At 33.1% G+C, this 22853-nt stretch overlaps 2 protein-coding genes across 3 annotated transcripts; both read right to left on the bottom strand.

The window, feature by feature from the left end:
• Positions 1–11074: 11074 nt before the first annotated feature.
• On the bottom strand, positions 11075–11982 carry LOC121175132 (uncharacterized). 2 transcript variants are annotated; one of them, XM_041017118.1, is made up of 2 exons: positions 11924–11982; positions 11075–11842 (listed from the first exon to the last, which is right to left on the bottom strand). In XM_041017118.1, the coding sequence occupies exon 2, from the start codon at positions 11657–11659 to the stop codon at positions 11165–11167; it is 495 nt and encodes a 164-aa protein (XP_040873052.1). In that variant the 5' UTR covers positions 11660–11842; positions 11924–11982; the 3' UTR covers positions 11075–11164. The 2 variants fall into 2 exon arrangements, with proteins under 2 accessions (XP_040873052.1, XP_040873053.1); XM_041017119.1 differs by having other exon boundaries at positions 11075–11835; positions 11924–11975.
• Positions 11983–11994: 12 nt separating this feature from the next.
• LOC121175131 (serine/threonine-protein phosphatase 7 long form homolog) lies at positions 11995–15620 on the bottom strand. Its single transcript, XM_041017117.1, has 5 exons — positions 15560–15620; positions 15405–15469; positions 12584–13433; positions 12413–12497; positions 11995–12328 (listed from the first exon to the last, which is right to left on the bottom strand). The coding sequence occupies exons 3-5, from the start codon at positions 13426–13428 to the stop codon at positions 12206–12208; spliced, it is 1053 nt and encodes a 350-aa protein (XP_040873051.1). The 5' UTR covers positions 13429–13433; positions 15405–15469; positions 15560–15620; the 3' UTR covers positions 11995–12205.
• Between the last annotated feature and the right edge of the window lie 7233 nt (positions 15621–22853).

The raw sequence follows: 22853 nt of genomic DNA, 5'->3' as shown, positions 1-22853 counted from the left end.
ATCATATACCACTATGGTCACAATGTAGACGACCCGATTTAGGGATCGATGTACACATGTGCAAATCCAATATTTCTATATGTGAGTCATTCTATTACGTTAACACAATTGATTTAGAAAATTAACAATTGTCTCCCGTACTCGAGAAACTGAAAAAGTTGTTCAGTTGTTATATTGTGTCCCTATTTCATTTCATTAGGGTCAGACATGTTATATTTCAGCACAACTACTCGACAATGACAATCTTAGAGGCGCGGTAGAAACAATTCTCCAGAATCCACAATTGAATTTTGCCGAATTGTATGTTGTTACTGACCTTATTCCTCAACCACAACCTCCATCTTCACAACCGTCGTGTCCACAACTACAACTACCACCTCCACAACAATTACCGTACAACAACCTGGACCTCAATGATCCAGTGTCTTCATACAACAACCTTGAAACACAAGACGCCTTTGATATTTGTACTTCATACACACAACTATTATACCAAAATGATTCTTTTTTTGATGCCCTACAAACCTCCTTTGACCAACAAAATCATTCTTCATCACAATATTTTACGTCACCCTCACCCTCACAACAACCACAAACACAAACATCAAACCAAAATGAACATCCCATTGCTAACGAAGATCCCATTATACGATTTCATGAGGAAAACATGAATGATTTTAGTGAGGATGAGGATCAACATTTATTTGATCACATCAATCACCAATGCGATGATCAAAGTGATGACCAAAGCGATGATGAGGGTGTTGGCGGACCAACGTCACCTCCGTCACATCTGTTGCAGTATCACCAACCTAGGAGTCCAGTGGACTTGAACCTTGACCATGTACCACACTACATTGATCGACACTATTTTGTTCAACAACAAAATAATGTACAACCACCCACCGGTGCACTCGAGGTTGGCATGACCTTCGATGAAGAAGCACAATGTATTCAAGCAGTCAAAGAATACAACATCAAAAATAATTTTGATTGCAGAACAATATATTCTGACCAGAGAATGCTAAACTTCGTGTGTAGATCACATGAAAATGATTGTACATGGAGCTTAGGCGCATGCAATTCAAAGAGGCATAAGAAATGGATTATCAAGAGTATCAAAGGTCATCACACTTGTCTTATGCCAATGCTCAAACAAGATCATCGGCAACTCGACAAACACATCATAGCACAGATCATCCAACCAATTGTCAAAACCAATACAACAATCTCCATCAAGATGTTGATTGCAGAGATCAAAACGTTTATGAATTATACTTCATCCTACAAAAAAACATGGTTAGCACAGTAAAGAGCGTTGGAGATGATTCAGGGAAACGGGGAAGAATCATATGCCTAGCTGCCAAAACTTGTGGGAGCTTTGCAATCTTGTGTTCCCAGGATTGTGGTCACTACTCAAACAGAATCTGTGTTTGAGGGGGGAGAAATTACCGGGCAAAAGAATGCTTAAACGTGTCTTTTGGTCATTTGGTTCATGCATTAATGGGTTTGCATATTGCAAACCCATAATACAAGTAGATGAGTACATGGCTTTACTGGAACTATACTGGCACATTATTGATAGCTACAACCCAAGATAGAGCAAACCATATCTTCCCAGTTGCCTACGCCATTGTAGAAGGGGAGACAACTTTAGCATGGGGATTTTTTCTAAAGAACTTGAGAAGGCATATTTCAAATAGGCACCCCTCTATCATAAGTGCCTACAAAAACTCAACTAGCTTATGGGTTTAGGACACATCCCATTTCTTCTTCCTGCGCCACATTGCACAAAATTTCCTTCGCGGTACCTCAAACTGCAAACATTTGAAGAAACCACTCATGCTGGATAGTGAGAATCTATTTTATTTCTTTGTTAAACTTTACTTTGAATCAAATTTCATAACGTAATAGATTGATTAAATATTTACAGGTTACGCATACACCGTGAAGATGCACTGGCGACAGCCTGGGGATATCCGTGCGAACAAGCCAAGTGCAGCTGAATGGCTTGATTAGTTACCCAAAATATTTTGGGTGCAATGCTTCGATGAGGGGAAATGTTGGGGACATATGACTACAAATTTGTCTGAGTCTGTTAATTCCATGTTCAAAAACACAAGACATTTGTCGGTGTCATCATTGGTTGAGGAGACATACTTCAAGACCACACAACTCTTTGCTATTAGAGGCTGACAAACTCAGGCAATGATAAACTCCAACTCACAGTATTCCGAAGTCGTCTCCTAGGCAATGAATAACCATCAACAAGGATCAAATACACATTGTAAACAAATTCGACAGACACAATCACACATTTATTGTAACAGAGACCCAATCCCCACTTCAAACACCCAGACCACCTGGAAGGTTTAGGGTCATGTTACAATCCTAAAAGTTTGATGGTGGTGAATACACTTACCGTCATGGCTGCCTATAAATCTGTCAATGTTGATCCCATGAACTATGTATTGCCGTTATTCACTTTACAACACATTTTGCATGTGTACGACAACTCCTTTTGTTTGTTGCCGAAGGAGATCAGTGGGGTCCTGATCCAAGGAGAAAGAGGACTGCAAATGGTCGTTTGGTTTCAACTCGCATTCCTACTGAGATGGAGGAAGAAGAAAATGAACGAGAAACTAGAAAAAAAAAATGAGGAATTTGCTGACAACATGCCCATAATAGAAATAATTGTCCCAACATGCCTTCATCTTCAGTTTTTTCTTAGACAAATGTGATTGTTTAAGTAATTTATTTATAATGTAATATAATGTTCTTCTATAAATAAATTTTTAAACAAAAAGTATTATCATTTTAAAAAATAATCTAATGACATAAACAAATAAATTTTATATAGTAAAATAATAATATTAAAAGTTTTAATTTTTTATTAAAGCAAAAATATTATTAGACAAAATTCAGATTTTTTTTAAAAAGAATTAAAATGTTAACTTAAAAAAAAGTCTTGTATAAATTAAATAACATAAGAAAAATAATTATACTTAATAACATCATTTTCTTATTAATTTAAAATCAATTAAGAATATATTTATATAATATAATATTTGTATTATTTTAATAATTTAAATTAAAACAAATTTAAAAATAAAATAAAAATTATTATAAAAAACGTCATACAGAAGTCGAGGTAGCTAGTCCCAACTTCTCAAGGGTGAGAAAAAAACTGGTGTATTTTGGGTATTAATATACAAACAGGTGTATTTTGGGCAAATAAGGGGAGAGAGAGTGTGCATTGCAGGGAAAAAGAAAAAAGAAAAAAAAAACCCACTTTTCTCTACTTCTTGGCTATTTTAAACCCTCCAATACTTTTAATTTGTAAAACTTCAAACTACCCCACTTTTCTCTACTTTTTGGCTTTTTTAAACCCTTCCATTGCTCCCATTAATTGAAAATAGTTCACATCAATGAATTATTGTTAGTTTGTTCAAATGACTCTTCCAAAACAACATGCGCATTTGGTTTTTGTTAATTAAAAATTATAAAAAAATATCAATATAATTTTACTTATTTAAAAAGAACTTATTAATATTATATTTTTTATATGTATTTTAACAAATTTAAGTTATAACACATTTCATTCACACAAAAAAACACTTAAATAGTAGTACATGATACCCTTAATATTTTGATAAATTTAAGTGTACCCGAGGGTACAATTGTAATTCCCCTTCAATTGGTCGAGTCGTATGTTCAGATTTGTGTCCGAAACCTTTCTCCAAGCGCCAAGAGGGAGGTACCTATGAAGGTACTCTGACCTTTAAGTCAGATATCAATCAATATAATAAAATAAAAAACAGTAATGATAATGAACAATTTACTTTACCATGAGAATCTCACCGTATATATATATATATATATATATAGACTATTTTAATGGGTCTCAAATCCATGGGTCCTATATTATTATGATCATTTTTACTATCAAGGTAACATAATTATATTATATTTATTATGATGATATTATTATTTTGATAATATAATATTAAGATAATATTATATTTTTATTATTACTACCCCTCGACCTAATAACAATAATAATATTATAATATAATTATCTTACCATGATAGTAAAAATGATCATAATATTATAGGTCCATGGATCTGGGGCCCATTAAAATAGTGTGTGAGTGTAGATGACGTATCATAGGAGAATGATAATGATGAATCTCAACTGTTAGATTAAAAAGAAATGTCAAGATTAAAAAATTTTAAATTTAAATTAAAAAGTCATTTAACCATAAAATCTCTATATGATTTATAAAACAAAAAATCAAATATTTTAAAGATTTAATTTACGTCAAGATCGTCCCCACAACCACCAACAATGTGATTGCCACCATGACCATCACCATTGCCACCAATATAATCGTCGTTGTTGCCACTATAGTGATGGCGAGGGAAGGCAAATTTCCCCATCTGGGGTAGTTTTACAAACTATTTCCCCAGATGGGGTCCTTTTGAAACATTTTGCAAGATGGGGCTGTTCTTTACGTGAATAGCATGCATGCATGACCAACTCGCCAGAACTAGTGGCGAGTTTGGTCTGCAACTCCCACGTGGCATGGAAACCGCCACCATGAGTGGCGAGTTGCTTGCAACTTGAAATCGCCACCACCACCAGCGAGTCTTCTCCTGGTTTTGGAAACCGCCAGTCAAACTGGCGGGTTGGCTGCTGGATTTTCAGGCGTAGCACAGGCTTTTCAGAAGCCTACAGGCTGCTTTTTTTTTTCAGAGAAAGGGGAGTTGCAACTGCCACTGGCGATTTGAGTGCAAGTTGCAACTCCCTCTGGCGATTTAAGGGCTTTATATACTCACCGTAATTGCATGTGTACTCAGATTTTAGTTTTGAAAAAATTGTGAGTGTGTACTCAGATTTGAGCTGCGGTTTTCGTTTGTGTTTCTTCAATCTATATATCTTAATCAGGTTTGTAATTTCGAAGTTATAATTTCTTTTTAAGCATGTTCTTGTTGAGCTGTGTTTGTTGAGATTTTGTTCAGATTTATCCGCATAAGGTTTTGTATTTGTTTCTTCAATCTATATTTTACTCAGATTTGAGCTGTTATAATTTTTTTTTTCAAAATTGTGAGTGGAATTCTACAATTAAAGAAATGAGGAAATGAAAATTACAATTTAATGAAAAGTATGATACGTTAAAAGCTTGAACTTGTAGTTGTAACAAAAAAATATATAGCATTTTGTTACTCATGCCACAAACATAAGGCAATGTAATAAAAATTTAATGGTCAGAAATGTAAAAAACAAAAAATTTACATGATGAATCAATTAAAAATTATTATTGTTATAACTTTTAGAATATTTATTATAAAAGGCAATAAATTTATGATGCATGATTCATCTATGAGTTCTTTTCTCAAATTATAATAAATACTAGGTTTAGTCTTCTTTTTTTTTGCTAACTAGGTTTAGTCATATTTTGCTCATTTAAATTCAGTGTTGTTTTAGTTTGTGAAATTTGTTATTTTAATTAATTTATTTGTCTTTTATAATAAAATAAATTAATTATTTAATTTTTATTTAAAATTCTTAAATTGCTACTTTTATTCAGAATCTTAAAAAACTTAAGTAAATTAAATTGTTTTAAACCTTCGCATTAAAAATTACTAATTAAAACATTATATTTTACTCACAATAAAAATAAAAATATTTAGATTCAAAAAAGCCTTATTCTCAAAAAAGCCTTAAGTTTTGAAAGAAAATATTCTCATTTTGTAGTAAAATATGAGACTTTTATATCCTTAAATGTGACACTTTTATTTGTTAGTTTCTAGTAAAATAATTTATATTATAATTTTTTAAAGTAATTTTTAAGTAAAACTAGATTTTAGCTTTGAAGTAATTTTTTTGAAGTAATTTTTTTTATTTGTTAGTTTCCAGTAAAATAACTTGTATTCTGATATTTTTTTAAGTAATTTTTAATTAAAAGTAGATTTTAGCTTTCAAGTAATTTTTTTTAAGTAATTTTTTTATTTCTTAGTTTCCAGTAAATTAATTTGTATTAGAATTTTTTTAAAGTAATTTATTTTATTTATTAGTTTCCAGTAAAATAATTTGTATTATAATTTATTTAAGTAATTTTTAATTAAAAGTAGTTTTCAGTTGTCATCAAATTTTTAATTAAATTTCTTCAGTGTTGGTGTATATTAAAAACTACATTTCAGCTTTAAAAAAGTGTGAGCGTTCTTGACATTTTAATTTGTGCGCATAAGGTTGAAATTTGCTTCATGAGACTTTTTGTCATTAGATTTTACTATTTTGAATTTTTTATGATTAATTAATTAAAATATTGTTTTTGTAGGTACACGATGAATTCGGTTATAACAGTGTTGTATTTCAATGGAAGGGTATATGAAGATAATGATGGTGTAATATTTTAAGGCGGTAAAAAAGCGATTCAAATTAAACGTGGAATTAGTTTCAATGCTTTGAAGAAAAAAATTGGAGACAAGGTAAAGTTAGAAAATAATGAAATTATTTCTGCTATCAGTTGTAGATTTTTAGTGTCAGGAAAATATATTGCCTTGCAAATTTGCGATGACGAAGACGTTGAAACGATGCTGGAAAGTTTTAAACAACAACAAGAAATGTCAGTTCTAGAATTGTACATAGAAAAGGATGTGGCTGGTGGTTCAATGTTTCATTCTGCAAATTCCCTTACATCATGTGGAAATTATGTATCTAATGATTACACACAACCGCCAACAAATATGAGTAATTTAAATCTTGACGAAGATGATGATCATGATTATCTTGTGTCTAACTCATACGTTGAAGACTCGTTAGACGAAGATGACAGTGTTGACGGTATATCAGATACAGACAATGAAGTCCCCGAGATGATTCCACCAGTAAGAATTGTTCACCCAACAGAAGGTATGATTTCCTCTTAAAAAATATTTCACTCAATACATTTATTATTTCACGACAATTGTATTTAATGCCAAATAAGTATGATTTGAATTTTTTTTTGGACTGTAAGGTGTACAAGGAATTCAGAATCCATTCTGGAATGATGCTTTGCATTATAATAATATCAACTGGAGCCATCCTGATGAGGAGGACATTTGTGGTTTGGAGATGCCATCCACTTTTAATGTTGGCCAAGAATTATATGTTGGCATGGAATTTGATAGTAAAGATGCGGTCAAGAATGCGGTCAAACAATATGTTATGAGGGTGCATCAAAGTTTCAAAGTGGTTGAAAGCAAATGGGACAAGTATGTGGTTTGTTGCTTGAATAGAAATGCAGATTGTCCTTGCCCTTTCTACATGAGGGCAATTCTATCTAAAAAGACTGATTCATGGAAAGTCACTCAATGGGGTGGACCACACACATGTCTCAATATGACCATGACCCAAGATCATGAGAAACTTGATTCAGATTTAATTGCCACTTGTGTAGTAGGTACGTATTTTATGTTCATATTATGTTATTGTTTAGCCTTAATTGTGATTTAAATTTTGTTATTCTATTGACAGGCATGATCAGAGAAGATCCATCGATAAAAATTTCATTGATTCAAGAGAGGATTAACAGTCAATTTGCGTACAAGGTGTCGTACAAAAAAGCTTGGTTGGCGAAACAGAAAGCCATTGCTATTGAATATGGCGATTGGGATGAGTCATATGCGAAACTTTCGTCGTGGCTAACACACATGCAAAATCATTCTCCTGGATCGTATTTTCAAATACTACATGACGATTTTATTGTTGGAAATACGGTTAGTCGCGAACATCGCCAATTTCATAGAGTTTTCTGGACTTTTGGCCAATGTAAAGAGGCTTTCAAGTACTGTAAGCCAATCATACAAGTTGACGGCACACATTTGTACGGCAAATACCGTGGGACCCTCTTGATGGCCACATCCCAAGATGGAAATGGTGGTGTCCTTCCTCTAGCATTCGCGGTGGTGGAAGGTGAGACATTGACAGCGTGGTCATAGTTTTTGGCACACTTGCGTGAACATGTCACAGATAAAAATGGTATTTGTCTGATATCTGATCGACACGCGAGTATAAAGTCCGCTGTCGCTAACGAAGCACTTGGCTGGCAACCTCCCCACGGTTATCATGTCTACTGCGTGCGACACATAGCAAGCAACTTCAATCGAAAATTCAATAATGCCAAACAAAAAGAAATGTTGAAGAAATTGGGTAAAATTTCATATTTGATGGTCACGTTTATTTTACTTTCATTTATACTTTAAATTGTTATTCATAACTAATTTTATGCAGCCTATACTCCTTGCAAGCACATTTTTGATAAAAATTTAGAAAAATTTCGTGAAGTGAGTCCAGCCATAGCAACATGGATTGATCGCATCTCAAAAGAAAAATGGACGATGGCTTACGATAGAGAAGGACGTCGATATGGCCACATGACAACGAACCTCTCAGAATGTATCAATAAGGTTTTAAAGGATTGTCGCAACATTCCCATAACGGCATTGGTGAAATCAACGTACAGTAGGTGTCGAAAGTACTTTGTTGAGCGTGGCCGCCAAGCCCAAAGACAGTTAAATGAAGGCCAAGTATATTGTTCAAAGCTTGTTAAAGAACTGAGGAAAAATCAAGAACAAGCTTGTACGCACATCGTTCGCGTGTATGATATCCACTCCACAAGGTTTGAAGTAGAGGAGAGCTTCAACCCTATAACGCAACATGGCGGACAAAAGTGGGCAGTAAACTTGAATGGTCGTCATTGTCAATGCGGAAGGTATTCTGCGCTTCACTATCCATGTTCACACATTATTGCAGCTTGTGGTTACGTGAGCATGAACTACTACCAATATATAGATGTTGTTTATACAAACGAGCACATCTTAAAAGCTTACTCCGCACAATGGTGGCCTCTTGGGAATGAAGCGGCTATTCCTCCTTCTGATGACGCATGGACACTTATCCCTGACCCAACTACAATTCGTGCAAAAGGTCGGCCAAAATCAACAAGGATAAGAAATGAGATGGATTGGGTCGAACCATCTGAGCACCGAACAAAATGCAGTAGATGTGGAGCCGAAGGGCATAACAGGCGTCGCTGTCCAATGCAATCTGAGCGTGGGAGTTGTTCAAATCCTTGATTTATGTATGTTAGTCGAGTGACTTGTATTGGTTTCCGTTCTGTTCAATGTATTGAATTTCTGGGGTTCAATGAATTCAGTAGTTAAAAACATTTTGCCTTTTGTACATGACTTATTTGTGGGGTTCAATGAATTCGTTAGTTAAAACCATAAACATAAACCCTAAACCTAAACCACTAAACCCTAACCACTAACACTTAACCTCAACCACTACCCCTAAACCCTAACCACTAACACTTAACCTCAACCACTACCCCTAAACCCTAACCACTAACCATAAACCCAAACCCCTAACACTTAACCTGAACCACTACCCCTAAAATTAGTAGCTTCAAATCAATAAAAGATGAGAAAGCTAAAATTAGTAGCTAAAATTACTTATTTTGATTTATCTACTTTAATTTTTCTTTATGATTTTATTTATTATTTTAGTTTGATGCGCGACATAAAAATAGTCATTATGCTTACTTAACCATAACCCTAACCCTAACTCATATCCCTACACCTAACTCAAAACCCTATACCCTAACTCATAAACCCTACCCATAACCCTAACTCATAAACCCTACCCATAACCCTAACTCATAAACCCTACCCATAACCCTAACCCATAACCTAAGTCATAAACATTGACTAATAAACCCTAACCCTAACTCATAGCCATACACCTAACTCATTACCCTAAACCCTAATTCATAAACCCTACCCATAAAAATAAACCACTAACCCTAAACCCCATCCACTAACCCTAAAAATAACTCACTAACCCTAAACCCCATCCACTAACCCTAAAAGTAAACCACTAACCCTAAAAATAACTAATTAACCCTAAAAATAAAACACTAACCCTAAAAATAACTCACTCACCCTAAAAATAACTAATTAACCCTAAACATAAACCACTAACCCTAAACCCCATCCACTAACCCTAAAAATAACTCACTAACCCTAAACCCCATCCACTAACCCTAAAAATAAACCACTAACCCTAAACCCCATCCACTAACCCTAAAAATTAACCACTAACCCCAAACCTTATCCACTAACCCTACAAATAAACCACTAACCCTAAACCCCATCCACTAACCCTAACCCTCATCATCTAACCCTAAAAATTATCCACTAACCCTCAAAATAAACCTCTAACCCTAAACCTTATCCACTAACCCTAAAAATAAACCTCTAACCCCAACCCTTATCCACTAACCCTAAACCCCATCCACTAACCCTAAAAATAAACCACTAACCCTAAACCCCATCCACTAACCCTAAAAATAAACCACTAACCACAACTCATAAACCCTACGTCCTAAAATTAACTCATAAACTATAACCCTAAATAATAAACCCTAACCACAACTCATAAACCTAACCGTAACTCATAAACCTAAGTAATAAACCCTAAACCTAACACATAAAACCTAAGTCCTAACCCTAACCCATAACCCATAAACCCTAAGTCCTACAACTAACTCATGACCCTTAACCTCACTAATAAATCATAACCCTAACTCATAAACCTAAGTCATAAACCCTAACCCTAACTCATACCAGTAACCCTAAACTTTTAAACCTAAGTCATGAACCCTAACTCATAACCTCACTAATAAATCCTAACCGTAAACCCTAACCCTAACTAATAAACCCTAAGTCCTAAAACTAGCTCATAACCCTTAACCTCACTAATACATCCTAACCATAGCTCATAACCCTAACCCATAAATCCTAACCCTAACTAATAAACCCTAAGTCATAAAACTAGCTCATAAACCATAAGTCCTAAAACTAACTAATATACACTAACCCTAACTCTGTATTTGACATTGGTTAATTTTGCTGTATGACTTTATTTATTATTCTAGTTTGATGCGTGACATAAAAATAGTCATTATGGTGTCCGCGATGGTGATTCAATAACAAATGGTGATTGAAAAAGCAATTCCATAACAAATTCCATAACAAGTAGAATCAGATACCATAAATTAAGTCTGAAATTCAAATTACAAAGATACAACACAAATTTCAAATAGAGACATCAAAATCAGTCATTATGGTGTCCGTGATGGCGCGAGGATGTGCCACATGGTCGATCCCACCTTCGGGCTTGACGATCCGGATTTCTTCTTGCGCGCTGTCTCCGCCCTTCTTGCTCAGCCTCTGCAGAAAACTCGTGACGCAAATCAACACCTAATATGTCACCCATATCAGGTATTGCTCCGGGTACATCCCATTGCGGACCTAATGGGGCATTAGGTGTTGCCATTGGGACATCATGTTGCTGCGAAGGGGTCATGGTCGGCCATGAAAAATGAGGATGTGTTTCCGTAACACCACCAAACGAATGTTCGCTTGCAGACATATCAGTGTCATGATCCTCGAAAGGATACTGATACATCTGCGAAGGATACTGAGAAAATGTTGGTGGCGTGTAATACATTCCATGGCCACGCTGGTCCATTTGCTGCGATAAATCTTCCGCGTGAACAATCTCCCTTCGTCTGTCAAATCCTCGAGTTTCAACACTTGACTGAAGCATGTGAAACTATTGTGGGGGAAATCGACGCTCTGATGCCGGACCATGTGCCACAGGCTCAGTGATCCTCTCTTGCTCTTGGGATATAATCGCTAACTTTTCCACATATGGCACGAGATCATCAACTGTCCATGTGTTTCGCCCTTGTGGTGACACCATATACTGCAATGTCTCGGTAACTTCACCCTGCAATTATTAGGGTAAGCAAATTAATGTCGATGATTTAAAAAATAAATTCAAGTTAAATAATTAAAAAGAAATAAATACCAATGTAGCCGTGTTTGCATTGTTTGGGTCGACAAACATTTTTGTTTTTCGCCTATACCAAACCCTGTAATCCGAGTTAAAACTCAATAGGCCCTCTTGTCGAGGATAAATGTCGACCCTAAACTCAGCTCGATTATTCCACTGACTGATAAAGGGGCCCAACAGCTGGAACCAATTTTCATCTTGTTTGCCTTTCAGCGTTAGCCCATGGATATTCTGTGGTTGCGAAGGAGACTCTGGAATAGGTTGTTGCATTCCAAATTGTCGCAACACCCTATCCGGTTAGTGCCACTCTACAACATGGAAACAAATGAGTGGCACCATTACGCACCACGCCACACTGCCAACCAAACAAATGGGAGGCAACATCGACATAACAGTTGCTGGGTAAGGCTCCCACACAAACTGCATACAATAACACAATTGTTAATTTATCTTAAACCATGACATTTTATTTATTATTTAACAAATACATAATGATCTTGTTACCTCATGTCGTTTCATCATATCTAATTTGCGACGGAAAACTATTAGATCATCATTGCCAATATGTTGGTTTCCACGTCGCAGCCACCTACAAAAAAAATATGAAATAATTAGTGTCGACGCATTACATTATTTATTATTTTCAAATGATTTTTTTTAAAAAAAAAAACTAACCTGTGTCCGAGTGGTTTGTTTTCCATTATAGGAGGAGTTCTCTTTGGAGCCAAAGTCGTGCAGCGTTCCCATGCCCACATTTGGATTAAGATGCACATACCTCCGATTGATTTTATTTTGTAATCGGTGGCGCTACACATCTCTCTGTATAAATAAGCAAGCACGGCAGGTCCCCATGCATATGTGCTGCACTGTTCAAAGTCCCGTAAAAATTGGAGGTACCTTAGGGAAACTTTACTGCTGCTTTTATCAACAAATAGAACTCCACCTATGAATCTAAGGATCCATGCACGGGTAAATCTTTTTAATTGTTGTACGTTACCGTCATGGATATTTATTTCAGAAAAATGGTGAGCCAGCCAACTTAATTTGACCACACTGCCTTGAAGTTCACCTTCCTGTGGTCTGACTCCCAATAATTCTTCACACAATTCAGCCCAATCAAGATTAGTCTGACCAATTAATGGTGTCCCCTCAGTATGAAGACCTAACAAGACTGACACATCTTGAAGAGTAATCGTAGCCTCTCCGCATCTCAAGTGAAACGTGTGTGTCTCGGGCCTCCATCTTTCAATCAAGGCTGTAATTAATGAAGAATTAATTTTTAGGTACCCCATTTTCATAATCCAATAAAATCCCGATTGGCGAAGCAGAGGAATAATTTCCTCTGGTATTGCTTCTTGCCCTTGATAGATGGGTACAGCTCGTCTGATATGTAACTTCCTGTCTGCTTCTCCATTCCAAACATGTTCGGAAACATGCTTAGGTTGCAACCATAAAACGTCTCCATCTATTGGACCAGACTTAATGTGTATACCAGATGAAGATGAGGACGAAGATGCCATTGATACTGTAAAGTAAAATGTAATACAAAAAATTCACAACAAAAATTGTACATTAAAAAAATTAACTACATTTACAAAAAATCAATTAAATATACATACCACATCATTAAAATCTGAATAAATAACAAAATACATCAATTTGAACAAATAAAAATATTCAAAATAACAAAATTACAAATTTAATAACTACACAAATTTAAATAAATGTTCTAAAATACTCTACAAATAACAAAATTACAAACTTAATAGCTACACAAATTAAAATAAATGACCAACTTAAAATACATAAATTTGTTACACGTACAAAAATTTAACACAAAAAAACTTAAAATACTACCTAAAATACTATACAAATAACAAAATTAAAAATTACATACCTACACAAATTTAAATAAATTACCAAATTAAAATACATAACAAAATTAAAAATTTAAACACGTACATAACAAATAAACCACTAACCCTAAACCTCATCCACTAACCCTAAACCCCATCCACTAACCCTAACCCTCATCATCTAACCCTAAAAATTATCCACTAACCCTCAAAATAAACCTCTAACCCTAAACCTTATCCACTAACCCTAAAAATAAACCTCTAACCCCAAGCCTTATCCACTAACCCTAAACCCCATCCACTAACCCTAAAAATAAACCACTAACCCTAAAAATTAACCACTAACCCAAAACCTTATCCACTAACCCTACAAATAAACCACTAACCCTAAACCCCATCCACTAACCCTAACCCTCATCATCTAACCCTAAAATTTATCCACTAACCCTCAAAATAAACCTCTAACCCTAAACCTTATCCACTAACCCTAAAAATAAACCTCTAACCCCAACCCTTATCCACTAACCCTAAACCCCATCCACTAACCCTAAAAATAAACCACTAACCCTAAAAATTAAAAATAACAAAATTAAAAATTAAATAACTACAAAAATTTAAATAAATGACCAAATTAAAAATACATAACAAAATTAAATATTTAAATACGTACATCAATTTAATACAACAAAACTTAAAATACTACCTAAAATACTATACAAATAACAAAATTAAAAATTATATAGCTACAAAAATTTAAATAAATGACCAATTTAAAAATACATAACAAAATAAAAAATTTAAACACGTACATAAATTTAACAAAAAAAAACTTAAAATACGACCTAAAATACTCTACAAATAATAAAATTAAAAATTAAATACCTACACATATTTAAATAAATGATCAAATTAAAATAAATAACAAAATTTAAAATTTAAAATTTAAACACGTACATAAATTTAACACAAAAAAAATTAAAATACAACCTAAAATACTCTACAAATAAGAAAATTAAAAATAAACAAACCAACATAAATTTAAATAAATGACCAAATTAAAATACTTACATAACAAAATTATAAAAAAAATGTACATAAATTTAACACAACAAAACTTAATTTGCTAATTAAAATACTCTACAAATAAAAAAATTAAATATTAAAATAGCTACATAAATTTAAATAAATGACCATACTTTTTTTCCAATTATTAAAATTTAAATTAAATAACATATATTATACACAAAAAAATGTCATTAAATCAAAAAATTACCATGGAATCAAAAATTTAAACAACGTACATGTATAAAATTAATAACATATCATATATTTCAATAAAAACTATAAATAAATCAATTAAATAATATTCACTGTCTAACTAAAACTACAAATACCATATATAAAATACAAATAATATCATACAAATCTAATAAATCTAAACCAATTAATAATAATATAACAACTAAAATTAACGTACAAATCATTTTATCACAAATAATAACATATAAATTTAAAATCAACTAACCTACAACTAACATACAAAATAATAATATACCAACTCAAATTTGTAACATATACTACTTAAAATTTAAAAGTTCCAGCTAACATCAACTTAAGTTGTCAAGTTATGAAAAACTTACCAATATGAGAAATCAACTAACAGCAACACAAGAGAAACCACTTAGGAGAAGAGAGAGTTACTGTCCTACAAAAATAAACAAACATATCAACTAAAATTAAGTTAACATATATATTTATATAACACAATAAATATTTATTATTCAATAATACTTACAAAAACAAAACGCAAGAACAAACGCTGGGAGAACTTGGAAGAATAACGAAGTGCAAGAAGGCTTGCATGTGCACTCGGGAGCTTCTTCTTTTTATAAGGGAAGGGGGAAAATTTTTTAAACAATGCAAACCGCCAGCCAGGCTGGCGGTTCCTTTGCAAACGAATTCGCCAACCGTACTGGCGATTCTGCTACTGCTGCTGCACCTCCGTCCTGCACCACTGCTGCACCCTGCCCTCCTGCCTCCTGCCTGCGCGCCTACTACCTAGCTGTCAGCCTTAGGAACTCGCCAGTCAAACTGGCAGTTCCCTATGCATGGCCATATCGCTGTTGCAAGGAGCGATTCCTTCAGAATGACCAAACTCGCCAGTGGTACTGGCGGTTTGGGTGCTGCTTGCATGCATGCCACGTAAAGAACAACCCCATCGTGCAAAATGTTTCAAAAGAACCCCATCTGGGGAAATACTTTTTAAAAGTACCCCGGATGGGGAAATTTGCCGGCGAGGGAACCATGACGGTCATGTTGGTGGCGACGACAGTGGCCATGGTGGCATTCACGATATTGGTGGTGATGGTGGTAATGGTAGCAACGATGGTCATGTTGGTGGCGGCAACAGTTGTCATGGTGGCAATCACAGTGTTGGTGGTGGTGGTGGCAGTAGTTGACGGTCATGGTGGTTGTTGTAGTGGTGGCCATGGCAGGTTTGGTGAAAACGATCATGACAATGATGATGGTCATGGTGATGATAGGTTTGAGATATTTTATGATGGTATAAATTAATCTTTAAAATATATATATATTTATTTGATATATCTTATAGAGATTTTATGATTAAATGAGGTTTTAATTTGAATTTAAAATATTTTAATCTTGATCTTTCATTTTAATCCAACGGTTGAGATTAGTCATTTCATTCTCTTATAAGATAGTTATATATATATATATATATATATATATATATATATATATATATATATATATATATATATATATATATATATATTCATTATCATTATTGTTCTTATTTTACTATGTTGAGTGATATTTGGCTTTAGCATCGGACCCCCTCTTAGTGCTTGGAGAAAGGTTTCCGACATGAGCATGGACACATGGCTCAACACATCAAAGGAGAATTACAATCGTAACCTTAGAAGAGTACATTTTGGCATTGATTGTGGGGCCGAGTGAAAATTTCCTATGGCCTATATGTAATGGTAGCGACAATGAGCCCAGAAAACATGGAAGGGAGTGTTAACCCAGGAGCATTGAGCCTCAATAATGCACAATTCGTGCACATTGAGGACGTGACTGACCACTCGAACGTGACTCAAGAATTGTAGGCTGAGATGGAGGCCATGAAAAAGCGTCACGCGGAGGAAATTAAGACCCTTCGGCAACAACAAGCAACACTCCAGAACCTATGACAGGACCCAACTTGGAGACCATCTCATCAAACAAAAGGAAACCAAGGTATCCTGGACGTACTTAACACCATTTTTATGCCCACGACTTGTGAGGTACATCCAAGGACGATTGGCAAGGGGAGACACCACTTAATTCGATGGTTCGTACCTTAGCAATGACACCCATGGTTGCTGGAACCCGAAGGCACCCCTTCGTTAATGGAATCATGGAAGTTCACCCCCCTCCTTCTTGGAAGCATTTCACAATGGACAAATATGATGGTACCATAGATCCGAATGAGCACTTAAATGTCTATCTTACCCAAGTCAACCTACACACAAGCAATGGCTTTGTTTTATGTTGAATTTTCCTAACTTCTTTGAAGGGCCCGACATTGAGTTGGTTCACAAAATTTCCTCCGTACTCCATTGATTTGTTTGACACCTTGGCAACCCGATTCGGCAATCAGTTGGCTACTAGTTGACCCCATCACTTGACTTCCATGGCACTAGTCAATATCAAGCAAAACAAGAAGAAGCCTCTTTGAACATTCATGGGAAGGTTTAGCAAGGTCACCCTCAATACTAAAGGATTGCACCTTGTTGTTTCCCCACACCACCTAATCACAACCTTAAGACCAGAGCCTTTCTTGAATAGCTTATGTAAGAACCCGACCTCAGATATGGATGAGTTGCACCAAATGGCGGCTAAGTATATGTAGATGAAAGAATTGACTGAGTTACGACATCAGACATAGGTGGAACAAGCTGGTGAGAGGAAGGATACTGATAGAGATGGGAAGAAAATGAAACGAGACTCGTTCAAGGAAAGAGGTCCCTCACAACCAAGGTATTCCTAATATGCGGTCTTGAACACCAATAGCGAATAGGTTCTAGAATAGGCTTTTAGCTTGAAAATCATGCGAGCACCCTTGAAGGCACCTACTCCCCCAATGGTTGATAAGCAGAAACACTATCACTTTCATCAGAACTATGACCATACTACTGAAGAGTGCACAACATTAAAAGATAAGATAAAAGACTTGATCCGAGATGGGCACTTGAAGGATTTTCTTCACAAACCACCAGCTACAAAGAACTCCTATGACCATAGAAGGAACCATGTTAGGACCATAGAAGGGAAGATACCCAACGTGGTTGATATGATAGAAGAGATGACAATCGTGATACAAGGTGAGATAAGTGTCACCAAACCAATCAATTGTTCGGCGAGTCATTTACATGATAGTTGGAAGGTTCACGAGTGATGGTATTACGGCTTCGTCACGCAAGAAACATTTGAGGCTGGTCAGGTCAGTCAATGAAGTGTCCCATAAGAAGCCAAAAGCATGATCCACCACTTTCATAGATGATGATTTCAAAGGCCTAGACCCTATGCAAGAAGACCTCATGGTCATCACAATGGAGGTGGACAATTGCATGGTGATGAAAACACTTATTAATCAAGGGAGCTCGGTTGATATCCTCTATTGGCCAACGTTCCAAAAGTTAGAAATTCCTGAGGCAGAGATCAAACCCTATGATGATCAACCGATTGGCTTTTCAGGGAAAGGGTAGATACTAAGGGATATATCGATCTCTACACTAAGTTTGGTACAGGTAGAGATTACCGGATCGTCAACATCCAGTATATAGTGGTCAATGCTAGCAGTTCCTACAACATCCTATTGGAAAGACCATCTCGTATCGCGTTGAGAGCTATAGTGTCAACACCTCACTTGGCAATGAAGTTTCCATCTATTGAAGAAAGGATTACTATTTTTATTATGCTCAGGGGGTACAAAAATTAAATATCACTTATTAACATACTTTTCAAAGAAGAAATAAGAATATATTAATCATTTTTTTCATAGAGTTATTTCACTAAGATTCTAATAATGTTTTTAAAATCATGTTATTAATAACTTATTATTAGCTTTATAAAAAATAACTTATTCCTTGTTTATTATATTTGATAAAACTCTCAACATTTATAAAAGAAAAAAACATATGTATTAATAGTATAAAATAATTATATTCTCACCCAATCACAAATCATGTAAAATAAGTTTATTGAATTTTAGAATAATTAAAAAGTCATCTAATTAGACAATGATTTTTTATTTGATAACATGCAAAATTATTTTACATTATTGTCACATAACCATTAAACTCCATTTATAATCACACTAACAACTAAAATCATGTTCGGCAGGCTATGTATCAATAATACCCTTATAAGTAAGCAATTGCTTACTATACATGTGGATTTGCTTTCTACACCTTTTTAACCTTCTAGAAAGTCTAATTCATAATATAATTTGTGTTTCAAATTAGTCATTCCAGAATGTAAAGTAATTTTGCAATACGGATTAGCCTTTCTAGAATGTATATTATTACATTCTGTAATGACTAATTTGAAATGCAAATTACATTTTGGATTAGGGTGCATGAAATAAGTATGAAAGAATAGGAAGCAATTGCCTTACATGTATCATAATAACTTTCTAGTGAGTAAAAAAAAAACAAGGTTGATAGATGCACATAACAAAAATATAGCACAAGTTTAACACACTTAACGAGAGTTTATTATTTATTTATGATTATTGAATCACAAATTATTATTTAAATTACTTAAAATAATTATTCTAACTAAATGTTAATAAATTTATTATATATAACAAGTTTGATTAAATAATTGTGTAAAAAAATTTAAAAACATATGCATATAACTTGAACTTGTTTTTGCGTTACTGATTAATTGGCTTTTTTGTGTAATTTAATATTTTTTTCATTTTCGTTCTTGTAAAAATTTTGTTTATAATAATTCTTATAAAATATGTTTTTTATTTTTTGTCGTTAAAGCACCTTAGATAAAAAAATTTTGTTCAAAGCGCTTTTTCTATTATTTAAAGTGTTATCTAGCATACTTTATGGAAGAGAAAAAAACTCATTTTATACAAAATAAAAAAGAAAATTTATAAAAACAAAAATAAAAAAACACTAAATTACATAAAATATATATATATATATATATATATATATATATATATATATATATATATATATATATATATATATATATATATATATATCTCTAAGAAGTCTTAATTAAATTCTCTATCCCGCTTTTCACGTCTCAATGTAGCGGCCTGCTGGATGTGGAAGGGGCAAGTCAAAATAATACTTTATTGGTCCCATTGTTGGTGAGTTTTTAAAATATATACAGTGTCAACTTTATTGTAAAGAATTTTTGGTAGTAGGATGATGAAATGACATTCTTTTAGAAAACTATAACATGTTTATCTCTATATAAATTTATTCCTCAAGCGTTATTTTTGAGGAAATGGTTCTAGAACAGCCTTTTGGAAGAGAAAGGGAAGAAGTTAAAAAAAAAAAAAAAAAAAAAAAAAAAAAAAAAAACAGGTTGAGTGTTGGTATTATCCGAAGTAGGTTCCATGATTGTGGCTGAGTATCTCTTACTTGCCTCATAATATTACTATCATATTAATCTTCTCTTTGAATCTTGAGAGACTCTGAAACCATATCCGAACGATGTACGCGTATGTTATACTATAAATTTGACAATTTTTTTAAAAAAAATTATATAAATGTCAAGAAATTTTCGAAATATGAAAAAAAAAACAAAGTAAAAATGTACAATAAGTTGTTACACATTAAATATTGTAGTTTAAATAATAAAAATATAAATAACTATATATATATATATATATATATATATATATATATATATATATATATATACATATTATTAAACAATATATACACGTACTTACTAAATCTTAACATCATAAATTTATAAATAAATATCATTAAAATAACATGCTATAAAATTAAAATTTTCTTAAACAAGTATAGGCTAAAATAACATACTAAGCTAGATACAAAATGCATACATACTTAATGTTTTACATAAAAAAATAAATATAATTAATAAATATAAAATTTAATGCAAGCATACATTACATAAAATATTTTAAAATGATAAATATAAAAATAATAATCATAATAAAAAGCTACTAGTACTTATAGACTTCTTGTTATAAGCTGAGTGTCGTCACTAAATCATGATTAATATTTAATATTACACTAATTAACGTTCATATAAAATAAAAAGATTATAAAAATAGAAAATAATAAGTAATATTAAAAATATAAATTACATAATTAAATTTAAAAAAAAAACTATAAGATTTAAATGCTTTACTTGACAAATTTCGAACACAGCCCACTCCAAAATTTAAAACAAAAAAACATGATATTCTAGAAAATTAAGAGAAGTTTTAAGGGATATACAAATAGTAAAAAATAGTGGCATTAAGTGTATATATAAGTCATTTTTGAAAATTAAGTCGTTGATAGTTTATATATATATATATATATATATATATATATATATATGAAAATTGTTTCCACCGGCTGAACTCTAAAATAGAAGCCCAAAAATAATTTAGTTTGGAAAATGTTGGCTCCAAAATCATCTGGCCTATTTGGCTCAATATTATTCTTATTATTTTTTCTTTTTACTTTTAAAATTCATATAAATAAATATATAAATAATAGATCAATTTGACCCTGCCTATTCAACCAACTTGTTTAGAGATTCAGGCTAACTAGACTAACTTGTTTAGAGAAACAAAACATCAAAAGAAAATAATCCTACGCTTGAGACAAAACACATATTTTACGTAAAATAATTTGATTTTGAAGTCTATTCAAGATAACTTGTCAAGAAAACACAAGCACTTTCAAGGTTACAAAACTTCTAAAAAAAATTAAAATAAAAAGAATTAAAAGGATGTGAAGTCCTTTACGACAACTAAGAATTGAATGTGATAAAACATGATGTGGAAGCAAAGCTTCATGATGAATCAACAATGATTCAAAGGTGTTTTGATGATAACAATGATGACAACAAAAGATGATGACAAAAGTGATGAACAAAAAGCTCAAGTGAATCAAAGAACATCTCAAGAGAATCAAGAACAAGTCAAGAGTTCAAGAATCAAGAAGAATTCAAGACTCAAGAAGAAAGTCTACAAACAAGAATCAAGATTCAAGATTCAAGATTTCAAGAATCAAGAAGAATTCAAGACTCAAGAAGAAAGCCTACAAACAAGAATCAAGATTCAAGATTCAAGATCTCAAGAATCAAGATCAAGATTCAAGACTCAAGATTCAAGAATAAAGAAAGGACTCAATCAAGATAAGTATTAAAAAGTTTTTCAAAACTTTGAATAGCACATGAGTTTTTGACAAAACCTTTATCAAAGAGTTTTTACACTCTGGTAATCGATTACCATATTGTTGTAATCGATTATCAGTAGCAAAATGAGTTTGAAAATGTTTTCAAACTGAATTTACAACGTTCCAAATATTTTCAAAAGGCTGTAATTGATTACAATGTTTTGGTAATCGATTACCAGTGTCCTTGAACGTTGAAATTCAAATTTAAATGTGAAGAGTCACATTGTTTTACTCAAAAGCTTTGTGTAATCGATTACACTTATTTGGTAATCGATTACCAGTGACTGTTTCTGAAAAATCAAAAGATGTAACTCTTCAAAAAGGTTTTGACTTTTTCAAATGGGTTTTAAGTTTTTCTAAAAGTTATAATTCTTCTGAATGGCCTTCTTGACCAGACATGAAGAGTCTATAAAAGCAAGGCTTTGTTTTGCATTTTCAATTAATCTCTTACAATCCTTTACAAGCCTTGAATCTCTTTGAACTTCTTCTTCTTCTTTGTACCAAAAGTTTTGTGAAGTTTTCTGGTTTTCTAAACCTTGAAAACTTGTGTTATTCATCCTTTTTCATTCTCTTCTCCCTTTGCCAAAAAGAATTCGCCAAGGACTAACCGCCTGAATTCTTTTT

Source organism: Glycine max, chromosome 7, assembly GCF_000004515.6.
Source record: "Glycine max cultivar Williams 82 chromosome 7, Glycine_max_v4.0, whole genome shotgun sequence".
Lineage (NCBI taxonomy): Eukaryota > Viridiplantae > Streptophyta > Magnoliopsida > Fabales > Fabaceae > Glycine > Glycine max.
Note: the sequence above shows the minus strand (reverse complement) of the source record. Positions and strands in the feature narration are given on the sequence as shown.

What these genes read in the sequence shown, in the direction of transcription:
- LOC121175132 (XM_041017118.1), bottom strand. Translation starts at nt 11,659, where the DNA reads ATGCTTCAGTCAAGTGTTGAAACTCGAGGATTTGACAGACGAAGGGAG.
- LOC121175131 (XM_041017117.1), bottom strand. Translation starts at nt 13,428, where the DNA reads ATGGCATCTTCGTCCTCATCTTCATCTGGTATACACATTAAGTCTGGT. An exon ending in AACAAACCACTCGGACACAG is followed by an intron (nt 12,498 to 12,583) that starts GTTAGTTTTTTT and finishes TTTTTTTTGTAG; the next exon opens with GTGGCTGCGACGTGGAAACC. An exon ending in ATATGATGAAACGACATGAG is followed by an intron (nt 12,329 to 12,412) that starts GTAACAAGATCA and finishes TATTGTATGCAG; the next exon opens with TTTGTGTGGGAGCCTTACCC.